This window comes from Limulus polyphemus, unplaced genomic scaffold, assembly GCF_000517525.1.
Source record: "Limulus polyphemus unplaced genomic scaffold, Limulus_polyphemus-2.1.2 Scaffold5094, whole genome shotgun sequence".
Classification (NCBI taxonomy): domain Eukaryota; kingdom Metazoa; phylum Arthropoda; class Merostomata; order Xiphosura; family Limulidae; genus Limulus; species Limulus polyphemus.
In genome coordinates this window covers 38,673-61,689 of record NW_013670704.1, presented here as the reverse complement: position 1 = coordinate 61,689, position 23,017 = coordinate 38,673, and the positions used below count along the sequence as shown (strand labels likewise).

The 23,017-nt window shown below is 31.3% G+C and overlaps 1 protein-coding gene across 2 annotated transcripts in view; it reads left to right on the top strand.

Annotated features, from left to right (window-relative positions):
- LOC106472112 (protein kinase C-binding protein NELL2-like) overlaps window positions 1-21,722 on the top strand; it is a 24,705-nt gene extending 2,983 nt beyond the window's left edge. Inside the window, exons 4-13 of one of the 2 annotated variants that reach the window (XM_022400716.1) lie at window positions 1,637-1,756; window positions 2,206-2,343; window positions 5,569-5,691; window positions 6,235-6,330; window positions 7,641-7,781; window positions 10,192-10,302; window positions 10,590-10,843; window positions 12,101-12,355; window positions 15,202-15,251; window positions 19,394-19,814. In XM_022400716.1, the coding sequence (XP_022256424.1) occupies window positions 1,637-1,756; window positions 2,206-2,343; window positions 5,569-5,691; window positions 6,235-6,330; window positions 7,641-7,781; window positions 10,192-10,302; window positions 10,590-10,843; window positions 12,101-12,355; window positions 15,202-15,251; window positions 19,394-19,667 (1,562 nt within the window). In that variant the 3' untranslated portion in view covers window positions 19,668-19,814. Of the gene's footprint in view, window positions 1-1,636; window positions 1,757-2,205; window positions 2,344-5,568; window positions 5,692-6,234; window positions 6,331-7,640; window positions 7,782-10,191; window positions 10,303-10,589; window positions 10,844-12,100; window positions 12,356-15,201; window positions 15,252-19,393 lie in introns of both variants that reach the window. The other variant, XM_022400715.1, reaches the window with a different exon arrangement.
- Window positions 21,723-23,017: the final 1,295 nt, after the last annotated feature.

Genomic DNA, 23,017 nt, shown 5'->3' with positions numbered 1-23,017 from the left:
TGTTGAAGATGCGGATCTTGCTGTGCAGGGATAAGGCTTTGGAGTTCCAGATGGGTCGCAAGGTGTTGAACACGAGCCTTGCTTTGTTTGTTGATTCGGCTCCTAACGTCTTCATCTGTGCCGCCGTCTTTGCTTACTATGCTTCCAAGGTAAACGAAGCGCTCTGTTTCCTTGATGTCTTTCCCCTGCAGCTGCAGTGGGCGCTCTTGTTTGTTGTTCAGCCGCATCACCTCCGTCTTTCTGGTGTTGATCTTCAGGCCGGTCTTTCCTGCCTCCTCAGCGAGCCGGGTGAGCTTGGACTGTGCATGCTGTTGCTTGTGGGACAGAAGGCTGACGTCGTCCGCAAATTCCAGGTCCTCCAGCTGTTTAATGAGGGTCCACTGGACGCCGGAGGCGCTACCCTCAGTCGTTCTTCTCATGGTCCAGTCCATGACGATGAGGAAAATTGTCGGAGACAGCATACAGCCTTGCCTCACTCCGGTTTTCACTGGGAAGAGGCTTGTCAGCTTTCCGGTTGTGAATGATCTGGCAGGACGAGTCCTCATAGAGCTGCTGAATGATGCTGATGAGCTTCGGAGGAATTCCGTAGTGCTGCATCAGCTTCCAGATGGTTTCCCTGTCGACGCTGTCGAAGGCTTTTTCAAAGTCAACGAAGGTCGTATACAGAGGAGACTGCCATTCGATGGACTGCTCGATGATAATGCGCAGAGCGGCGATGTGGTCTGTACACGATCTATCTTGTATAAATCCTGCCTGCTCTGATCTCAGTCTTTTGTCTAACGCCTCTTTCAGTCTCTCCAAGATGATTCTAGTCAACACCTTGCTGGGGATGGACAGCAGCATGATTCCTCGCCAGTTGCTGCACTGGGAAAGGTATCCTTTCTTGGGCAGCTTCACTAGGTACCCAAGCTTCCAGTCGGCGTGCACTTGCTCCTGCTCCCAAATCTTTTGCAGGAGAGGATGTAGTGTCTCTGCTGCTGCTGCTGCGTCTGTCTTGAGAACTTCCGGCGGGATGCCGTCAGGACCTGCTGCCTTGCCGTTCTTCAAGGACTTGATGGCTTTGATGATCTCTGCCTTTGTTGGTGAGTTGGTGTTGACACGTAGGGGCTCCTCTGCTGGTGATGGTTCTTCCCTGTGCACAAAGCTACACAATGGGCTATCTGTGCTCTGCCCACCACGGGTATTGAAACCCGGTTTCTAGCATTGTAAGTCTGCAGACATCCCGCTGTGCCAGTGGGGGCGTAATTTTATATGGATTATATCAGAATCAAGACAAAAGAATCATATCGGAAAATAATTCTGATTTGAATTATTCATTACAATATTAATGGTATCTGAATTTTTCAAACATTAATTGATTGATTGATTATAGGCATTTAAAAATTAAAAACCTAATTCCTGTGTGCAATATTCTATTGAAAATTTAAAAACTTTCTTTGTTCTATAATTGAATAAAAAATACATTTTAAAAATAAGGTGATCAAACATATATTGTTATAATATTACAAATATGGTAGTTAAACATTTTAAACAAACCAACATAATTATTACTATTTTATGCTGAATATTAATATTTCTACATCATTAAATGTAAGATGCCATGTCTATTTTTAAAATTTGTCTTTTTTTTTTTTAGGAACAGACTTTTGTGCAAAGGGGTATGATTGCCATGCCAATGCTTCTTGTGTTAACCTTCCAACCCGTTATACTTGTCACTGTGACACTGGTTTCCATGGTGATGGAAAGAATTGTATAGGTAAGCCTGTATGAAATGAAATGAAATTTATGAAAAACAGTGTTTACTAAATGAGAAGATAAATTCTAAAGCAGCCCTAATCACATAAATTAGAAGTTCTACTCTCCTGTATAGTCTAGGTATGTTACTTACTGCTGTAATGTATAAATAAATTCTAGAGAATTTTTTTATATCTCTGAATATAAACATTAGGTTAATAAAGTTATGCCCTTATTGATTACTGCATCATTTCAGTTTTTTAACAAGTGATTGTAATTTTTCTGAACCTGGTCAGAGACTTAATTAACTTATTTTTCCATCTGCCATAGTTTCATGAGGCATCATACCTTCACATATGTATTAAAGTGTTCTTAAGATATCTAGCTATCTGTAACCTTTTATGTTTTTTAATATCCAAGTTAATTTTCAAGTAAATTTATGCACATTGAGCTTTGTGTCTTGTTAATCAGATGTCGATGAATGCCAGAAAGAGGGAGACCATAATGGTCATCACTGTCACAAGAATACTCAGTGCATTAATGTCCCTGGATCATATATCTGTGAATGTGTTCCAGGGTATCGAAGGGTAGATGCTTTCAGCTGTGCTGGTAAGGATTCTGATAATTCTTGTTTTCTTTGTTTGCCTAACTTTCTTCTGTTTTTCCATCTTATAGAAGAACTAGAGCAACAAAAAGTGGTTGGAGCATATTTTCTTTAACACAAGTAAACTTAAATGTGTTGACGTGATCCTTGGTAATGTTTGATTTCAAAAAAAAGTTGGAACTGTAAAATAATTCTTGAAGATACATTTTAACCTTTGAGGAGAAATGAAAACAAATGTGTACATGTACGTATATCAACTTAAGTTAGCAATTTGGTTAAGTTGTCTTTCACTAGTTGAGAATTAGTAATTTAATTTTAACCAAATAATGAATACTAACTTGTCAAAACCTTTTAATAAAACAATCTTACCCTAAGTAATACTGGTTAAATTTGTAGCTTTTAACAAGTAAGCAATATATTAAGTTAAAGCTACACTGTTGTATAAAAGGGATAACTATGAGCTCAGAAATACCTGAAAACATTACTCATAGCTCACATGCACTGCTGATCTTTTATGAGACATTAGTGCAAGTGAAATAGAAAAATGTACTTAGTTCTATAATTAAATTGGTAGTGTGACAAGATAATTAAAAGTATTTTGAATTAAGCATGTTTATTTTAAATATGTATCCAGCTTTATCCATGCTTAAATGTATAATGTAATCATACTTTAAAGGCAGTTATCTTAATTGTGGGTTATTCTTTGTTAAAAGTTAATGAATAATATATTTTGTATATTATGCATGAATATTATGTGGAAAGATAAGTGATACTCTGTTTAATAACTTAAACAAACATGTAACTATTATATAAAAATTTTAGAAAACTTTCTAAACTTTCTTTCCTAACAATTTAAATTTGTTTAAATTTTAAGTAGAAATATTTGCAATGTTAAGATGAAATAATGGGCTTAAATATATTTAATTTATCTCACTATTGTAGTTTAACTACATTCATTTCAACCAGAACATTGCATTAATTCCTAATTATTTGCTGTGAATATATAATGTGTGCATTAATATCAAAGTGACTTTAGTACAAATTATACTTGTATCTTGTACATGTATGCAGTAGCATTGGGCCATAGCCTGCCACCCCAAATATTTTGGACCCAGTTCAAGTTTGAGTGTTGGTTTCAGAACTTGAAGACATGAGAAATGAGGAAACTTTGAACCATCATTTTGTAATAACTGAACAAAAGTAGATAATATTGATGTTACCTACTGACCTAGGACTAGAAAAGTTTTTTATGTATTGGATTCACATTAGGAAACTCAACTCATATTAAATAGCAAAGATCATTACCAAGTAACATTGTTTTATAAAGTGTTGGATTTGATGTTATGAATGGTTTAGATGTCTACTGATTGTTTAGTGTCTCCAAATGCAGAGAAAATTCCTGTGTTGCAAGTCTTGCCTGCCTTCTATGTGGGCACTTTCAACTTAGAACTGTTAGTTTCTGAATACAAACAGATCATTTGCATAAGCCATCCAGCCTCTCAAGCTGAAACAAATTCATCAGACTTTCTTGCATATTGTAAAGGAGGGACTCACAGAGATGTATCCAAACAGTAACTCTTTTTCTTGCTTGATTCTAACTCTGCCAATCACATCTTGTTCATGTGAGCAATCCTTCACTACATTAAGTCTTTTCCAGGGCAAGCTCCATAACATCATGGCAGAGTGGTCTCTCAGTGGTGCTGTTGGTTAAGTCAGAATCAGTGAAGTCAATCAAATTAGATGATACTCATGATCATTTCTGGAATTTCTCTGTTGGTATTTACTATTACTTTACGCATGTGTACATATAGATACATATATGGAATAATGATTTAGCCCATTATATGATGCCTTCTTTTATTTTATGATATGTAACTTTGCACAAAACATCCAAATGTTACACGTGTATAGCAGTATAGAACCTAAGAAATAGATGTACAACTATTGGTGTGTAAATGTTATCAACAAATACGTGCTGTCTCCATCTCCACCTCCCTACAATAATACCATTCATGCCTGACACCCTTGCATATAGGTTTTTATCCAGTCAAAACTATCTTGAGAATATGAATGATTAGAGTTTGAATCTTTATTCTTTACAACTACTGCCCTATGAGACCATTTCAAAAGTAAAAGATTGTGATTATGAATTTTGAACATCCAGCAGTAACTGATAACTTTCTTAATTGTTTTTCCTCCATTAAAATCTCGGTTCTTTTCAAAATATAATATCTAACTACAAGAGGTAAGAAAAATAAAGGGCTAAAATGAAATGGCCAGATGTATTGCTTCTGATTCCCTCACATTAGTATGACAATTTTTACTTTTGGAAAGCACATTCTTCCTTTTGTTTCTCTTTCACTTTTTTCTTTTTTAATAGTTTGTGGTGATTCAAAGTTATACCTGCATACAGTTACCTTATTGCAACAAAAACGAAAGGTTTGTAGGTATAATATTCAAAAGGAGGTGCAGTGATTTGTTGCAGATGAAATGAAGGAAAGTAAGATGCAGCATTGAAGTAGAAATAGAAATTAAACACTATTTTCTACAAAAAGAAAGTTTCAAAAATAAATAAATACAAGTGAATGTTTAAGTGACATGAAAGTGTGAAAGAGTTCAATTGTAGCACAAATGATCAGTAGACAGAACTTCAATGGTAAGCCTTTACTCACTCAAAAAACAACAACAAATGGAACTCGTAAAAAGTCAGAGCAAACCTAATTTGAGACTGTCAAATACACAATACACATTCCTTCTGTAGCTGACCAATCAGAAAAAGGGCACTACTATGAAGAAATATCTGCTTTGTATGAAGTTACCAGGTGTCTCCCAAATGAGGTCTTATTAATTAACACAAAGTTACTACAAACTAAACAATAAATAAATAAGACACAAAACATATGTATAATTTCAGAAAATATGCTTTATTGCCTTATAAAACATAGAATTGTAAAAAATATTTCATATAGAGATCAGGTGGATATCTTTTGTCAGTATTTTCTTATCTATTACTTCAGTCCTCAAAGTGACTGTTGATAGAATTCATCTTAAATAAATCCAAATCATTTGATGAGAAGAACACAAACTTAGCTTAATCCAGTGACAGATCTAAGAGCACAAGAATGTAAAGATACTGATATCGTACAGTATTTATTGTATATGATTGATCAATACATACCTTAAGCTATCATGTGTGTCAGTAATAATTATTTACATCCTGAATTATCTAGAACACGATGAGTGCACCACACAGGATCATGAGTGTGATCAAAATGCAATGTGTCTAAACACAGAAGGAAGCTACAAATGTGAATGCCTAGAAGGATATCAAGGAGATGGATATACTTGTAAACGTAAGTAAACTATGAGAAGACCAATGTTGGTCTTAGCAATAGGATAATCAGATAAAACAGTCCAATAATAAGTTGTATATTATAACAGGGGGGGATTTAAAGGGACATGTTCCCCCAAAAGTTTTTTATATATATATATAATATATATCAAAGCTCATATTAGCTTCCTGGCTATTATATTAAGAAATTAAACATAACATGTTCTGTAAAGGTAATGAGTATATTTTAATCCTGAATATTATTTATATTTAGTGTGGGGCTCCAAATAGTCATTTGTCTTGCTTGCTTAAAGGCATCGCTGGTGGAAAACTAAATATGTGGTTAATAGTTACTTCTAGTAAATAACCTATTCATAATAGATATGTCAAGATGTTATTAAGTTTAACTTTTATTTCTAAGCTATGTATATTATATTCTTACAGATGCAGTGAATTTATATACATTGAGTTAAACCTTTCTTACTTTTACAAATTTAATTTGATAAAGTATGACTACTTGGATGCAGTTTCAAAACAATTTATCCTTAACATCTCTTGTTTGTAGCTTTTTGTAATCAAACCTGTTTAAATGGAGGTCAATGTGTGGCACCTGATGTTTGTTCTTGTCATCAGGGTTTTACTGGACCTAGCTGTGAAATAGGTAGGTGTGGAAGAGTCACTGGATTTAATTGTATAAAACACTTTGTTCAAAAAAGTAGCAAATTGTAAAACAGGCACACACACACACACACACATATTTACATTTGAAAAACAAATGAAACGGTTTTTTCTCCACTGGAGCTCATTATTTTTCTGCACTATGGTAGAAATATATGCATAAAATTGAAACTGTCCCTATTAAAGTGTACTAAGAATTCCTTACAAGATACTTGTATCAACACCTAGAGTCCCAAGGGGAACATAAGATAAGTGGCATTCATCATGTTAAGTAGTTGTATGTGTGGGTTTCAGATTATTTTATAACCCTAATAACATAAAACTTAACTTTGTTGCTACCAAAATCTTTCAGTCACAAGTAAACCAATGGGTTTGTTCACAAGAAGTGTAAGAATTAAAATATATAGGTTGTAAACATCAGCACATGTATTCTGTTCCACTTTTAATAAGTTCATCATATGATTTACTAAACTCTATGTATAACTTGTAACCAAGGTATACATGTATAGAATTAATTTTGGGAAAGAAAACATATTGAATTTATGGGTATTGGTGAAAAATACTGGGAATGTTATCATTTGCTCCTTAAGAATATTTTGACTTGCACTTGAAACTTTGATGGTTTAATACAGCTATATTGTTTTATTCTGTAGTTTATAGTCAGTCTACTTTAATTTTTTTTAAATTTGTATACAGAAAAATTAATTGTTGTGCATGATTAGCAACAAATGTAAAACTATATAAACAGAACATACCAGTCCATATGAGAGAGCAGGTGTGGACTAGCCAAATGAGACACCGAGAAAAATCCCGGTGAGACCCCTTGGAAAAGTACGTAGTTTGTTATTTTTATGACAAACTTGTGAGCCCCTTCTAGCTTTCTTCCAAATAACATTTTAGATTCAAATCTGCTCCTACGTGAGTGTAATATTGTGAAACGACAAAAGCCAAAACTTGCATGTCTTTCTTTTTCTTTAATGCCAAAGTGAAAACTTGTAATATCTTTTCTTCTATCACATGATTCTAGAGGAGGCGTAGTCAAATTATCCATCAATTTGAATTATATAAATATTCAAGCTTTATGTAATAGTAAGTTAAAAGAATGTCTGATGTACAAGTTTATGATTTATTGTGATTAATGTGTTTAATATTGAGTAGTCTACAAAACATACATGTTTAGATGCTTACTTGAATATCCTTTTTTCTTAAATTATTTTAAAATGGCATGATTTAATTTCAAGTATGTGAAATTTTAGGTTACAAATGTTACTGATTTCTGTTCAAATTCCTTAGATGTGGATGAATGCAGTTTGGGTCTTCACCAATGCTACCCTAATTCACAGTGTATCAATATGCCAGGGTGGTACTATTGTGACTGTATTCCTGGATATCAAAGCTATTTAGTAGATAACAAACTTGGAATTATGTGCCAAGGTATGACTATGATTAAGATAGTATCGTATGAGAACATAATATTATCTATTTCAAAATTCATTTATAAAAATACATAAAGTTATGTTGGATCATTTTTAAAATTAGATGATTATTGTTTCAGTAATTTTGCAAAAAATTATCTTCACAAAACTGTCACTAATTTTTAACTGAAACACAAGATGGAAAGCAGCTAGTAAATAGCACCAACCATCAACTCTTGGCTACTCTTATCTGATTGCACAGTGGAATTTTACCATCACTTTTTTAACACAACCATGACCCCAAAGTGTGGAGCACATTTTTGTGGTCGTTAGTTGCAGATCATGAATCCATAAACTTTTTTTATGCATACTAACTAACTTCTATGCCTTATCCAGCCTTATATTTGGATGATTATAAAGGAACAACTACCCATGTGCAGATTATTGTTTTAATATTACTATATTATTCTACATGGAATTATTAAATTTAAATTAGCTATATTTGATATATTTCTTTATGCACTTTGGTTTTATTTTTCTGAAAATAACTAAAATAAAATTTTTGTTTGATATCCTTTCAGTTTGTGACAATAAATTTTTACTATAGCTTTTATGGACACATTTCAAACTATATTTACTGTGCATCTAGTATCAGTTGCCATGTAAAATTTATAGGCATATAATATCTTTAAAAAATTGTTTTCTCAATCAATTCAAATTCTCTTTCAGAGTCGTGATCGATGATTTGACCCTTTATTTATATTTATAAAGAACAAATGTGTGCTAAACACAGCAAATATATGGTCACTTTTCATTTAAAAAAAAAATATTTTTTTCACGATTTTAGAAGGATAATTAACCCTGACTGTGGCATGGTTTGCAAGCATTATCAATATTTTCATTTTAAAAAATTATTAATAGCAGGATAATAATTAGAATATAGATATTTGGTAAGAACTTGTGTATGTAAGCAGGTTATGCTAATGTAATAGTAAATTGACAAATGATAATTTTTTATAAGCATAATATAGTTGTTTTATTTTAACAAACATATTACATGTTAAACAGAACATTTGGTAAGAAACATATACAACAAGTATAACTTTCCTTGGAAATAAGAAGCAAAGAACACCAAGGTCACATGCGTATAGGTGAGTTTCAGTTATCTGCTTTAATATGTAATCAGTTTGGATCAGATCTCAAAATACTTTGGAATGAAACTTTTCTCCTTCACCAATTCAAAAGTAAAATAAAAAAGAAAGAGATTGTTTAGAAACCATACAAGTCATCAAAGAAGGCAGTTTTTTTCATAAAACCTGACAACGGCACTGGTAACATCACTCAAATTTATCTGAGTTTATTCACCTAACTTTCACTCACACATTTAAACTTGTCTTTAGCTACAATCCTGTCACTAGGTGACAACATTCCTTAACATTAAACTTTTGTGTCTTTTGTCTTTGTACTTCATGATTTTGTATGTAAACCCTGTATGCTTAGCTGTAAATCGTGACCAAATGCTCTGTTGAAATATGCAGTATGTTCCTCATAACAAAACCACTTCATTATGCTTATAAGTCATTGTTTGTCAATTTACTCATAGTATGAACTTGACTTTTCTTTTTAATCTCACATTTAGAAACTGTAATATCAATTAGATTTATTGTCCCAAAAATTTTAGTTTTTAAGTACATTAGTATATTATAAAAAAAAAATAACTTTCTTGTTTTGATAAAAAAAATAGAACAGTATTTAAAGATTATTCCAAAATCTTAAATGCATAGCAATAAAATTTGCTTAAAACTAGAAGAAGGCAAAATTTTTTTAAAAACTTAAATATTGTAGAGGAAGTAAATTTTTTAAACTCGTTGCAACTAAACTAACCAGAAATATGTAAATATTAACTGTGTGCACAAGTAGATTTCTAATTTATTTGAGAAAAAGAAATTCAAATCAGTTCAAAGTGTGGTATGTGACAAAATAATTTAATAACATGAAATAAAGCATTTACTTTCATCAGTGGACTGAGTTAGCCAAGTGATTATCATGCTGGACTGTCAACTGGAAGATTATATCATGGTGATATTCAACATGTCCCACATCACTTTCAGCAGTGGGAAAATTATGAAAGTGACATTCATTTTTTTTTAGTTTGTTTAAATAATTAGGCAAAATCATTGTTGCAGTGCAAAGGTCTCACTTTGAAATAAGAAAATGATTTTAACTATCTGAATTACAAACAGAATATTTGTTAACTTTTAAACAAAAACGTTGTGAAACTCTGGATAATGCATAATTTTTGCATGTAAAGAAATGTGCTATTCTTACTTTTCTGTGAATCCTACATTTTTTTTTATATAATCAAAACAGTGCTGTTTTGTGGATATTGTCACTTATATTCATCAACTGATATATTGTTTTTCATCAAGACACCAATGAATGTCTTCAAGATTCTCACACATGCCACAGTACAGCTATTTGTATTAATGAAGATGGTGGATTTCGATGTGAATGTAATAACAATAATACCTGTTCTTTAGGTGAGTTTGAATATCTCATATTAATTGTTATAAAAGTTATACTTTGTAATTAGGACAACAAACTTTTACAGAAAATACTTATGTTGTGTGTGTTCTTTCTCTCACACAAAACTGTTATAACTTAGAGTTAGATCATCAGTAACTATAAGATTAAAATAAGACTAAATGTTTATTATGTATTCCCAAAGCAAACTTTAGGAAATTAAGTTACAGGTGAATATCGACATAACCAATTTTGAACATTTAACATCACAACTATGTGCAGTTTGTTTACTAATCTTTTATAGGTTGCATATACCATGGAACAGAGAGGGCTAATGGAGATACCTGGTTTGTAGAGGGTGACATCTGTTCACAGTGCACATGCACCAATGGTGTAGTCAGCTGCAACAAATTTGAGTGTGACTGTAACAGGCCTGACGTAAACCTAGACTGTTGCCCAGAATGTGACCAAACCTCATACTGTCATCATCAGGAAGTCACCAGAAAATTCCATAATGGAGAGCAGTGGATTTATCAGTGCCAAATCTGTGAATGCCTAGTATGTTGTATGATTTTAAAGACTTGCGTGGTTAATTTTTTGTGACACATTTTGCTTTGTTATATATGTAAAAAGTTAATTGTTAATGAGCAAATCAGTGTTTGTTATTGCATTTTTGTGTTTGTGTGGTTACTTCATATTATATATATGATAATATGTTGTTTATCACTCATAATATAATCCTAACTGAACTAGCATTTGTTTTTAACATAATTGTATAATAGCTCTTAAACAGTTTTACATAATCGTACTCTGTGAGGCTAGCTAATCTGTAAAATATTCATCTGTAAAAGATGTAATAATATAGTTATCGTAATTTCTGTAACTATCTATTTCAGTATAGTCTTATTACAAATTCTCTATTTTTCTAAGTAAATACTTCTGCAGAAAAGTTATGGTTTGACTATATCTTGAAGACGTGTAGGTTAATAACAGATACCCTAGTTCACTTTCATGGGGTAACTTACAGATAAAGTCTATTTTACATAATTTTAAATCATGTACCATCACAGATACACTAGAGTTACTTGATATTTTTATATACCTTTAAACTGCCTAATGCAACTGCAATACACTATCGTAATCTTGGACTACTTGAAAGTATTTTTGGAAATAGGCATTCAGTTTTGATTATTGGACTATGAAACTTACAGAACGAATAAATTACCGTTACAATTCTAAAACAAGTTGCCAGTATGGGAAGTTTGGTGTGAGATAGTTTCTAAAAATCAGGATTACATTTGAGAAAGAATATATGCAATATTTAAAAAATATACAATGGTGTCCAAAAAGGAAATAATTGATCTAGAATAGAGTGTAAGCAAACTTTTCCAGTTGTTCTGAGCTTTCTCATTGTACTTTTGAGTTATTTCTTTTGGAAGGGAATTTTTAATACTATTAGCTAAAACTGTCACACATTCAAGTTAATTTTGGGGTATAATATTTATTATGATTTTTAATAATATACTTTTTTTTTATGCTTAGGGTGTTGATATATGGTATTCCTTAATATAGTACACTTCAGTTTGAATTTTGACCTATAATTTATCAATTATTTGTACATTTATGACTTTGCTAATAAAGATTTTTTTTAATTTACGTAATTTCTTGATTGTAATACACTTGTTGTATTACTTTATTAAAACCATCTTGAAATCTGTATAGTATAACTTTTCTTAGTTTTGCAATATTTTTTCATCTGAATGATACTGAAGTTTTATAAAATCCAGTTTCCATTTTCGTAATTTGTTTTTCAAGTACGGAGAAGTTGATTGCTGGCCAGTTGATTGCCCTCCAGCCATGTGTGACCATCCAGTTCAACAACCTGGTGATTGCTGTCATCGTTGTGAGGATGATCCTTGCAGTTCTCAGACCTTCAGCAGTGAAGAAATCAGTGGCAATGGTACTTCAAACCTCCAAGGTGGACGTGGTTGTTTCTACAAAGGTCTTATGTATCGTTATGGGGAACGAGTCCCTATTGGTGAAGACCCCTGTACTTCTTGTTCTTGTAAGGTAGATACTTAATTTTATTAGTTTCCAATAACAAGAAATAAACTGAGTTCTATCACATAACAGAGACCTTTTTGGCTGCAATTTTGAAAAAAGTGTTCCATTTTGGAAGAAAAAAAATGTAATGTTAGTAAGAATTAATTTTTTAAGCCAGCATCTTGTGTTTCATACTTAATCATTAGAGTCTGATCATTCAGACTAAATGTTTTAAACTTACATTTGTTAAATGTTTGTAGTGAATTAAATTATAAAGTAAAATTGGGGGTATGAAGAAAATTAATGTTTCTTTACATAATGAACATAGAACTTTTTTTATCTATCAAACCTGATTGAACATAGTGTTCACGTATATTGATTCTTTGCTTCTAGTTATTCAGTATGATAAAGGTAGTAAAATATATTAATGCTTGATTTATTCTGTGTTACTTGTGTCAGATGAAATGTTCTAAAATACAACTGCAGTGCTTATCCCAATTTGTGTAGAAAAAGAGGTAACACTATTTTTATTTTTATGTAATATGGAATTTCAAGTGATAGCATCTCAGATTCATAATTACAGCTTTAAATAACTGTTGAAGACTAGAAAATTATTGTTTTGTCTTCTGTACATTCTTGTGTTAAAAAAAAGCTGGCACATTTGCATGCAAACTAAGTTGTAGTCTAGCCTATACTAGCACAAAGAGCACTTTTGGAGCACTGTTTCAAAACTAACAAATGCAGTAAGTTTTGCATTTACCTTTTTTTTTTCTCTTTTATACTTATTTGTAGTAATCACAAGGAAAATATTTTAAAATTGAATAATCTGTCTAGAATTTTTATAGGTGAAATGTAATTTGCACAAGACTGATACAGTGCTAAAGTCAACAGTTTTGTCTAATGCTCCCAAAATTCAAATAATTGATATGAAAAACTTCATCAGTTTTTATTAACATATAAAATTAACTTAGTTTGTCAATAACTGTGATACATTGTTTTATTGTGGCTTGAAACCTGTATCTGTGGCAATTTCTCATTCCATGCTGTAAGCTTATGGTTCTTTCGGTCACTCATAGCTGTATCTGCATGGAGATTTCAGCCTCTCCAGGTCTTTTTGAGTCACTGGTTGTTGTATCTCTTGTGTTCTTTGTTACCAATAGTATTATTTCTATGAATAATTAGCTTCTCATAGCTGTATTTCAAGGGTTCTTTATTACCAATAGCTGTATCTCTGTATTGCTGTATTTTTGGGATTATTTGTTACTCATAGCTGTATTTCTGGGATTTTTTTGGTACCTATATCTGTCTCTGCATAGTTACTTAATTTTCCATAGCTGTATATCCAAAGGTCTCACATTATTTTATGGCTGTATAATCAGTCTTTGGAGTTCTTCCAGTTATTCACATTGTACTGTTAAATGTATTGCAGTTACATGCAGTAGTAGTTCCTGGTTTCTGGCAGTAATTCAAAGATGTGTTACAGAAAAAGGTATAACTGTACAACATATTATTAATAAAGGTGTTTTTGTGTTAACTTCAGTACATTCAACCAAGGATAAAAAAACACTTTTGTAAAAGTATTGAATTTCAATTTTTCAATCAATAAACACTGCATGACAAATGAATTATTATCTTCATTTTGCAGTAAATTCTCATTTTGAATTTTCCAAACAAGTATTTCTTTTATGATATTTTATCTCCCAATCAATGACTTTTGTGTAGATAAAGCTCATTGCATCAACTAAAAACTATAATCTTATTATTTTATAAAATGAAAGTAGTGAAAATCGAAATGTCTATTTTATCTACTGCTTATATTATTGCTTTTAAGGAAGTATTTATGAGTATATAACAGGTGCATTCTAAACTGATACTTGGCTCTATCTTGGCATGGTTAACATTATTTAAAAATATTGCTGAGTACTTCATTTTATTTTACAGTCATTTCGATACACGTTTTACATTGTTTAACTAAGTACTCGATTTTCACAGTAATATAATTTTATCCAATAATTTTACTTTTTAACTCTTTTAGTTTCCTAACAAATTTGCACCAGATGACTAAAATAAAGAAAATTTGTTTAGCATACGTTTTTTTTTTACTTTGGGGTGGGGGATTTTCCTTTTTGCTTTCTGTTTTGTTCATATAGATTAACAAATTCTCGATATTTTTTTATCACCATGCATAAAGGACTTGTTTTGGTTATATACATACCTATTAAAAACTACTTCAGTTCAACTCTGTTTAGTCTTTGTTCATATTTCTTTATAGCAAGCACATAACCAGTACGTACATGCTTAAATATTTTGGTGCAAATTTGTAAGAATTTTGTTATGAGCAGTCAACATACTCACTAATCATAAGTCACAAAATATCTTTCAAACAGTATGTGGTAGCATTATGTACAGGTAACTTAGCTGCTATATTTGAACATTTTTAAGATAATGAAGTTTGTTATATTATATAGTTCTAATGAACATAATTGCTTAATACTTAGCCATTTTAATTGTTGTTGTATTTTTTTAAGTGTGGTAGGATGAAAAAAAAGAAAAAATTTTAAAGTTTAGAGGATAATGTTTTGATTAAGTTTTATGAAAATTCAAACTTTCTATAACTTATAAAAGAAAAATAAGTAAATGAGTAACTTCACATCCATAATTTATATACGATACCTAATTTTTCTGTTATAAGACAGCACCAGTTATTTTTTGCTGTTACAAGGGTTTTAAATATATACTAAAACATGTACCATAATTCCAATCTCTATACCTCTTAATCAGCTTCTGCTGAAAAGCAGTTTAATTTTATGTATATGTACAGTATTCAGTCTCTGCTAATTGTGTAAAAATTCTTCACAACCACCTTATTACAGGTTCCACACTGTGAACATTCGGTGAGAAATAGGGGTTGTAGTTTCAATCGGTAAAATAATATTCTTTATTTCACAGTTGTACATTATGCACCTGAGGAAGCACTTCTCACATTTTTAGTTTCATTTCTTTTTATTTTCTTCTTGATGTTAGTGTTCCACTCGTTAAAACTTAAGTGGTCCTTTAAATTTTCCTTATGTCTACAAAATGAAATATAAAAAAAGTGCATAAATTAAGATATTTGTATGGACATATCTTCCTGGAGACATCAAAAATGGCAGTAATTTATAAATGTATTCTACAGAGCACGTGTTCACAATCAAAACTTCATTAAATGCTGAGAAAAATAATTATACTTTTGTTCTTCATATCAAACAGTTAAATCATAATGAGTGTCATTAGTGGAAAGTAAAAATATGCTTTAATTCTTTTGTTTGTTTGTTATTAATCACACAGTTACACAATGGGTTAACTGTGCTCTGCCTAACTTAAATCCGAATTTTAGCATTGTAAGCTGTGGTGGGAGGGGGGGAGAAGGCATATTAATTTTGTCAATTGTTTTGGACACACTCGTCTTGATGAAACAGCCTATTCCACATCTTACATCTCTCTTTTTGAAATGCAAATTATTTATGAAATAATGCTAATAATACAGAGCCATGATAGAAATAATCTTCATCAAAATTTTATTGCATACACAGAGTACATTTTAGAGCTTGCTAATCCTAATGAACATCAATTCAAAATAATGGAACTTACATTAAATATAATCTTTAACCTTTGTCCTAACATCTCAACATGTCATTAATACTGTGTCTACATTGTTTCGGCCCCAAATATCAACATTATAGAAAATTATTTTGCTTGGTACTTACCTTAGATGTGTTCTTCTTTTGAATGATAATTGCTCACTTATCCTTGGCATTAGAAGACCATGCTTTAGGCTTTTTAATTTACCATTGCCCCTAAAAACTTATTGGGCAAAGAAACTGATTTTGATTAACTTGGAATATTTTTTTTGCAAAGATAGCATAAATCCAGCCAGAAGATAAGAATTAAATGTAATTGCATTAAAATTAGGACTGATATACACTGGCAAAAACTACCTTAGTGATTGGTTTACATTATAAAAATATTAGTGTAAAGAACTGTCTTGATATAGTGAATCTGAAAATTATTTGCATTAATGCTGAAATACATTAGCTTGAATATCAAATAGCTTCTGTGGTGTTGTTAACATATGAGACTGTACATTAACCTTCCTGGAACTTCTAATGACATTTAACACTTCCTAGATACTTTATAAATATTACACCAGTATAAAGAACTGGCTGTTGTGTGTTGTTTGGACAATACAATAGAAAGAGCAACAGTTAAGTATTTACAGTTGCTATTGCCAAGAACACATTATACATGTAAGCTATTTTTATATTTCACTCAGAAATAGCTCGTTTAAGAAGTATATATATCAATTGTGGAACACTATATCAAGTTGATTATTTTTTATGTCACCTTAAGTTGTCTTATTTTCATATGGATGTTGTGCATGGATGTGTTAATTGATGTGATATATTTTGTTAATAACATGCATGACATGCTTCATTTTAAGTAGGGAGTTGTGACAATATATTATTGGAATAGGTTTTAATATATTTGTATTTGATTCATTTACCTGTTGAAATGACAGCAGCAGTCATGTTAGAGAGCTGGTAACAAAATATATGTATATATACAAAATTAATAGGATTTTAAATACTTTGATGACTTTCCTGTTTTTATACAAAGTAAATATGTTTACAATGGTCACATGATTTGTTTTTTGGGGAGGGGTGTTATATCATGTAGCTGTAAATTCATCTTTCAAAAATTATAAACATTTGAGTTATGTGCTCCTCTGAACAATAACTTTATAAGTAAAAAAAAACAAAATACATAACAGCTAACTAACCAACTAGCTGGAATTAAGTCTAAGCCTTTAACCCCACTGTTGGCAGAAAAATAGTAATTGTTTTTTTCTGCTAGACATTAGCTTAATTAAGTTTATTTGTTAGTATATTTTGAAACAAGCACATATTAGCAATTCTTATATAACTACAGTTTAATAATCTCTAAAGCACTGTGTTTCAACTTGTAATCTTGAAATATATAGGTAAATTCCAAGCTATTTACTAAAATTATAATGTTTATATATGAGGAGTTTGTAATTATATACAAAAATGTATGTTCATTGGACAAAAGAATTTGGCTTCTAATAATATAAATATCAGAACTCCCTAAACTCAGTGATATGTTTAAAGCTGTGTCTTGCACTGCAAGTTTTTCTTCAGTTGCTGACTTTGGTGATCTTTATTTTTATGTTCTTACCTTAGTTGTACTGTATTGCTTGCTTAAACCATAATGTTTTAATTAAGTCTTGATTAACACCATCTGTTGATAGTTATTTTGAAATATATATAATATTAAAAAAATCTTTGTAATGTTGATTAAGTGTTATGTATATGTCAAAAATTTTGTCTTGTACAGAGTATTTAGTAAAAATTGTAGAGGCATTACACTGCTATTTGCACAGCATAGATTTATACCATAAGAATAAAAAGTCAGCTTGTGATTCATTGTATACTTCATGAACAGTTTCAAAACAAAAAAGAATACTCATGGTATTGAATTAATCACCTGCTTCATTCTCTAACATTTAAACTTGCATGTGCTCTGATAAACATAAATTTTGGTTATTTCATACAACATTGTAGTTATCTAACATTCAGTCTTGGTTATATGACACCATTTTGATGATTTCACATAAAACTTTGGTTATTTGACTTACAATTTTAGTTGTTTGACATACCATTTTTGTTAGCTGACATATCACTTGATTGACAGCAAGCACCTCATTCTAATCTTGAGAAGGAAACACCTCTGCCATTTAGATGAGATATTAAACTGGGGTCATTGATCCATCTCATAATCATGACCAAGAATAAATTTTATTTAAAAGTACTATTATGTTATTTTATAGGGATGTCTATAAATGAAAACAGAGTGTAGTAAACTGTTTTTTCAAAACAAATGGAAATGCTGCATAGTCAATATGATAACCTGTTTTAGTTCTCAGTAGAGAGGGAAATATCATTAACCCCAGGCCTTTCATATAATGCTGCATGTACAAATTCAATATAATGATACTTTCTGTTTAAAATGTTACCATAACTTTTTATGGCTATACACTACAGAATTTATAGAAACAAAATTGGTTTTGTAATAGTCTGACTAAATTATTATATTTATTTGTTACTTCATTTATTAATAACAGCTATTGACAGATGATGTTAACTATCTTGCTTGTCATATAGATTCTTGTAAATGTTTTATATTTAGATTACCTCTAAATAACATTCAAAAAAGGCACTTATCAGTGGCTGCTATATAAAATTTTCAATCCCAGTTGAAATCTAAATTTATATGTATAGCTACCTTATCAGAAATTTTGAAATATTATCAAAAATCAGTTGTCTTTTTTCTATACAAACTTATAAAATATAAGAAACAAATAACTTTCATATCCCACAGTTTAGATTAACTTTATACAGCCCTGTTGATATTCATTTCATATCCACTGGTTTCCAGCTTCAACAGTAATTTTCTCTAAGAAAATTAATAACTTTTGCAAGAATTAGGTTTTGAGATTGTGCATTTACTATGATACTGAAGTAAAGGTTAATCGAAGGAGATAAACTGAAAAATATTCAAAGCAGTGATTGGTCTTGGTTAAAAAAAATTGTAGCAATTGGAACTCAAGTATTATTTGACATTAAATGGAGCTGTACCTCTCCTACTTCTGAGTGCCTTCTTTGGATGTACTAATGAAGTACTAACATAATAAATCAAAACATTTTTGTTTTGGTTAGAATACTTTTCAGTTGCTTTTATAAACCAAATGGATATCAATTCAAATAACTTAATTCAGTCTCAAGGAAAATTGTAGAGCTTTTTTATTATATACTCTTATCAGACTTTGGTTTTCATAATTTCTACCACTTTTGTAAATTTATGAATTATTTTGTTTTGTTTGTTTGTTTTGGCTATACTACTAACAATCCTAACATGATCTTATCATATTTAACAATTGAAATTATGTATGAAAGTTTCAGAGAAATTTATTTTGAACTATAACACATTCTATTTTTGGATCCACAGAATGGAAAACTTTGTTGCACATATACTCCTTCTTGCAATGACAACACTGTCCACTCTGCTCTTCTCAACCATAAAGACTTACACAATACTTTTGAGCAAAGCACCGATCCCATTAGGAAGATGGAAGTCTTGCATAATAATGCAAAATTGGATCTTCAAATCTACGACGATAAAGAGGGATCATCTGAACAATCAACATCTAGTTTGTCAGACTACAATGTTGTGGGAAAGAGAGTTGCTATGGTGGAGGAGCACCTCACAGAATCTACAGTAAAGAATCTTGCCACTCCTGACATAGAAGACACTCCAACAATTTTCCAATGGTCCAGTGTTGAAAATGGGAAAACTTTGGGAATTTCAGTGCTAGCAACTGAGTCCTCTTCAGCTGCTGCTGATGAAAGTTGAAATATTGATTTTTTGGGGGCAGTTTGGTAGCATTTCTTTTCTCTACTGTTCTTCGCATTTAGCTACCTCAGCAACTAAGATTTCTTTACTAGTTTCTGATAACAAATACTATAGAGGGTCCTGAAACAACACAAATGTTTTTAGAATATAAATATAAAGCAGCATGCAAGCAGCTGAAGAAATTTATGTTTGTTCTTTGATTAACAGTGAAGTAATGGTGAAACAGTGTAAAGAAATGTGTTACATTCTAGCCTCTGTCTGCTCACATTTAAGTTTTTGAAAGTTTGAATATGAATGATTGCCTTCATTTACAACGTGGACCAGAAGGAAATGAGTTTGTAACGGTGTTTCTTTTGTGTTTGCAGTGACAGTAAGTGTTTATATAACACTAACTGTTTATCGTGAATAGAATGTGCCATTCAAGACTTTAACTCAAATGTGTTATAAAAGTATCCAAGCTGTTAAGTACTTGTTGAAAGACCCATTTTGCTTGAAGAGGACTGTTTTCATACGACTTACAAATGTATGATTTGTGTTTACTTGATTTTTGTACAAGTGTACACATGTGCTAGCATTACTAACTAATCTGTACATAAGATCACTTGGTGGCTAGGCTCTGTGTGCCTAATTATTTATTGCTTTGAAATAGAGGTGTAAAATAAGCTTATTAGTCAAATGAAGGTCATGTTACTGTAAATTATGTTATAATGTATAGATGCAAGTAGAATTTTAAGGTTTAAAAAAGCATTTGATAGGATTGTATGTACTTTGTAGTAATTTGAAGAGAGTTAATACTGCACATAACTGCCAAAAAAGAATCAAATGAAAATCAAAAGTTGCCTCAGTATTTTTGGAAAGAATGTTTCATGTATGGAAAAATATGACCCAAGAGACTGTTTTCAGAAACAGTGCAGATGTTATTTTAATGAAAAGTCTACTAGTCATAAATATGGTTGATTAGTTATTACTGAAAATTATTAAATTAGTCTTATGTTACAGTCTTGATGTTTTGTGATCTCAGAATCTTTCAAAGTTTTCCAGACTGGAACTTACCTGATGAGTTTTGTGTATTAATGAGTGTCTGGTAGGAAATAAATCTATAAAACTGTGTGAAAGGGCCTTTTAAAAATTATTTAGTGTAATAACTGTCATTTCCTTTAAACATAAAATTACTATCTGCTGTTAAACATAAGCCACCACTCATTCCAATTCCAAAGCAGGATTATTTGATGCTTTATAGTTTTTACTTATAATTTTTAATTTAATTGTTAGTCCTACACATACTTTCCGAGCCTCTTGTTTGGACACAAAAGTCAAGTGGTGTATTTAACGTCAGTGCAAGTGGGGCAACACACTGATGGGCTCCTCATATCGCAGGCTCCCAAAGTAATACAAAAAATTATACAGTTCTATACCTCTAAGTGATCAGTACAGACGGGCCCTCTAAGAAAATTGCATCAAGTAGTTTGAAGTGTTAAAAACATCTCTACAACAATCTAAAACACAAGAATGACCTAGTGGAATTGCATTCTTTGTTTTTTTAACAATCATCATCTTGTTAATCAGTACACTGTTACCTCTAGAGAAACCATGTATATGTGCAACATGTCAAGTAAGTAGAAGGATGCAATTAATTACTGTTTATATCAGTAGGACTAACAAGTATCTTTTGAATCCTAAACTGACTATTTGAATAAAATAATTTACCAACATAATGAATTTCTAACCAACTAAACAGAGGAAAGAAAGACTGGTGTATTGCATCCTTTTATCATGTTCTTTTGATAGCTTTGTCATATGAGTTGAGTAGTAATACATTTTTGTCTTAAAATATTTTGTTACATTTGAAATAATGTGATTTGTAACTAAGACAAGTATTGTACTGCTATTGAGAAAGCTAAAGGAATGTATACAATAAAAAAAGTTGGGGTTAATTTTGAATTTATGGTAAAAATTATGAAAAACGTGTTAAAGATTGGCACTTTTTTTTTTGAGGCAACAGAATGTGGTATCCTACCAAGACAAAGAAATCAATTAACTAGTATAGGAAACTTTCCAATTACTTATGTTCAACACACTTCAAAAATGAGTAATGTATGTCAGTAGTTTAAATTCTTCACTTGGTTAGGAAATCAGCAGTCAGCTGACTATTCAGAGATTTTAAGAATCAGGTACTCAGAGTAATTTGAGAAAGAACTGGAAGAAAAGGATACTAAAATGGAAGAGGAGTACCAGAAAAGGTTGGTAGATATTTTCATGTCTCACCCAAGAAACAAAAGAACCTCAAAAGGGCATAACAATCATTCCAATAGGTGAAGATGAGATTTTAAATGAAGAACAAAATTTTGCTTAAAAGCCATATGTACATGTAACTTACCTCTAAGGTAAACATACCAAACAGCATCCAATATATCTAAGGTGGTAGTTAAGGTATGACTACTAAACTGTTATGCCCTTACAGGCAGAATCAAGTTAAAAAATATATCATTTTCTTACCTAAACAACTGTAAATGTTTAAGATCTGCCTTGCTTATAGATCTAAAAATGTTAAATCAATACAATTATATTAAGCTGTGACAACAAATATTACACAGTGGTGTATGGATTATATCATTTGAATTTGGAGACTACAGTTAAGACCAACATGATCAATTAACTTAAGCATCCTATAGTATTGTTACGTTTCCGTTTGTTAATTAACTTTCCGTAACTTCGTTCCGACGAAACTTTAGCGACACAAGTTCTTACTTAATAAAACTGGTTTATTTTTTCTGAATATAACTTTAACGATACACTTATTTTCAACAGTCGCTCTTTTACAAACGTTTTAACAACGAACGTTAACTTCAACAATACTTCCTGACTGCAGTTCAATTACTCACTACCTACACACACATTGTTGTAACGTTGTGAGCGTCTTATACAGGAAGGAACAAGATAGTTCTAGAAACGTGGCGTGACACTAGTCACGTGACCTCGCTGACGCAACACTGCTCCCTCCTTAGTATTGTTCGTCCCGAACAATAGCCACTTACAATAAACCAATAACAATTAACAATAACTTAATTAAATGTACAGAATTACAATCACAAAAATCCAATCCAACAAAGTCTCTTCATTTTACGGGACGTATATTCTTCCCTACTGGTCTCCGTCTCGTTGGCTTCTGCTTCATATGGGGTTCCTCTGCTTCATCAGGAAATGTTCTATCGTCGATAA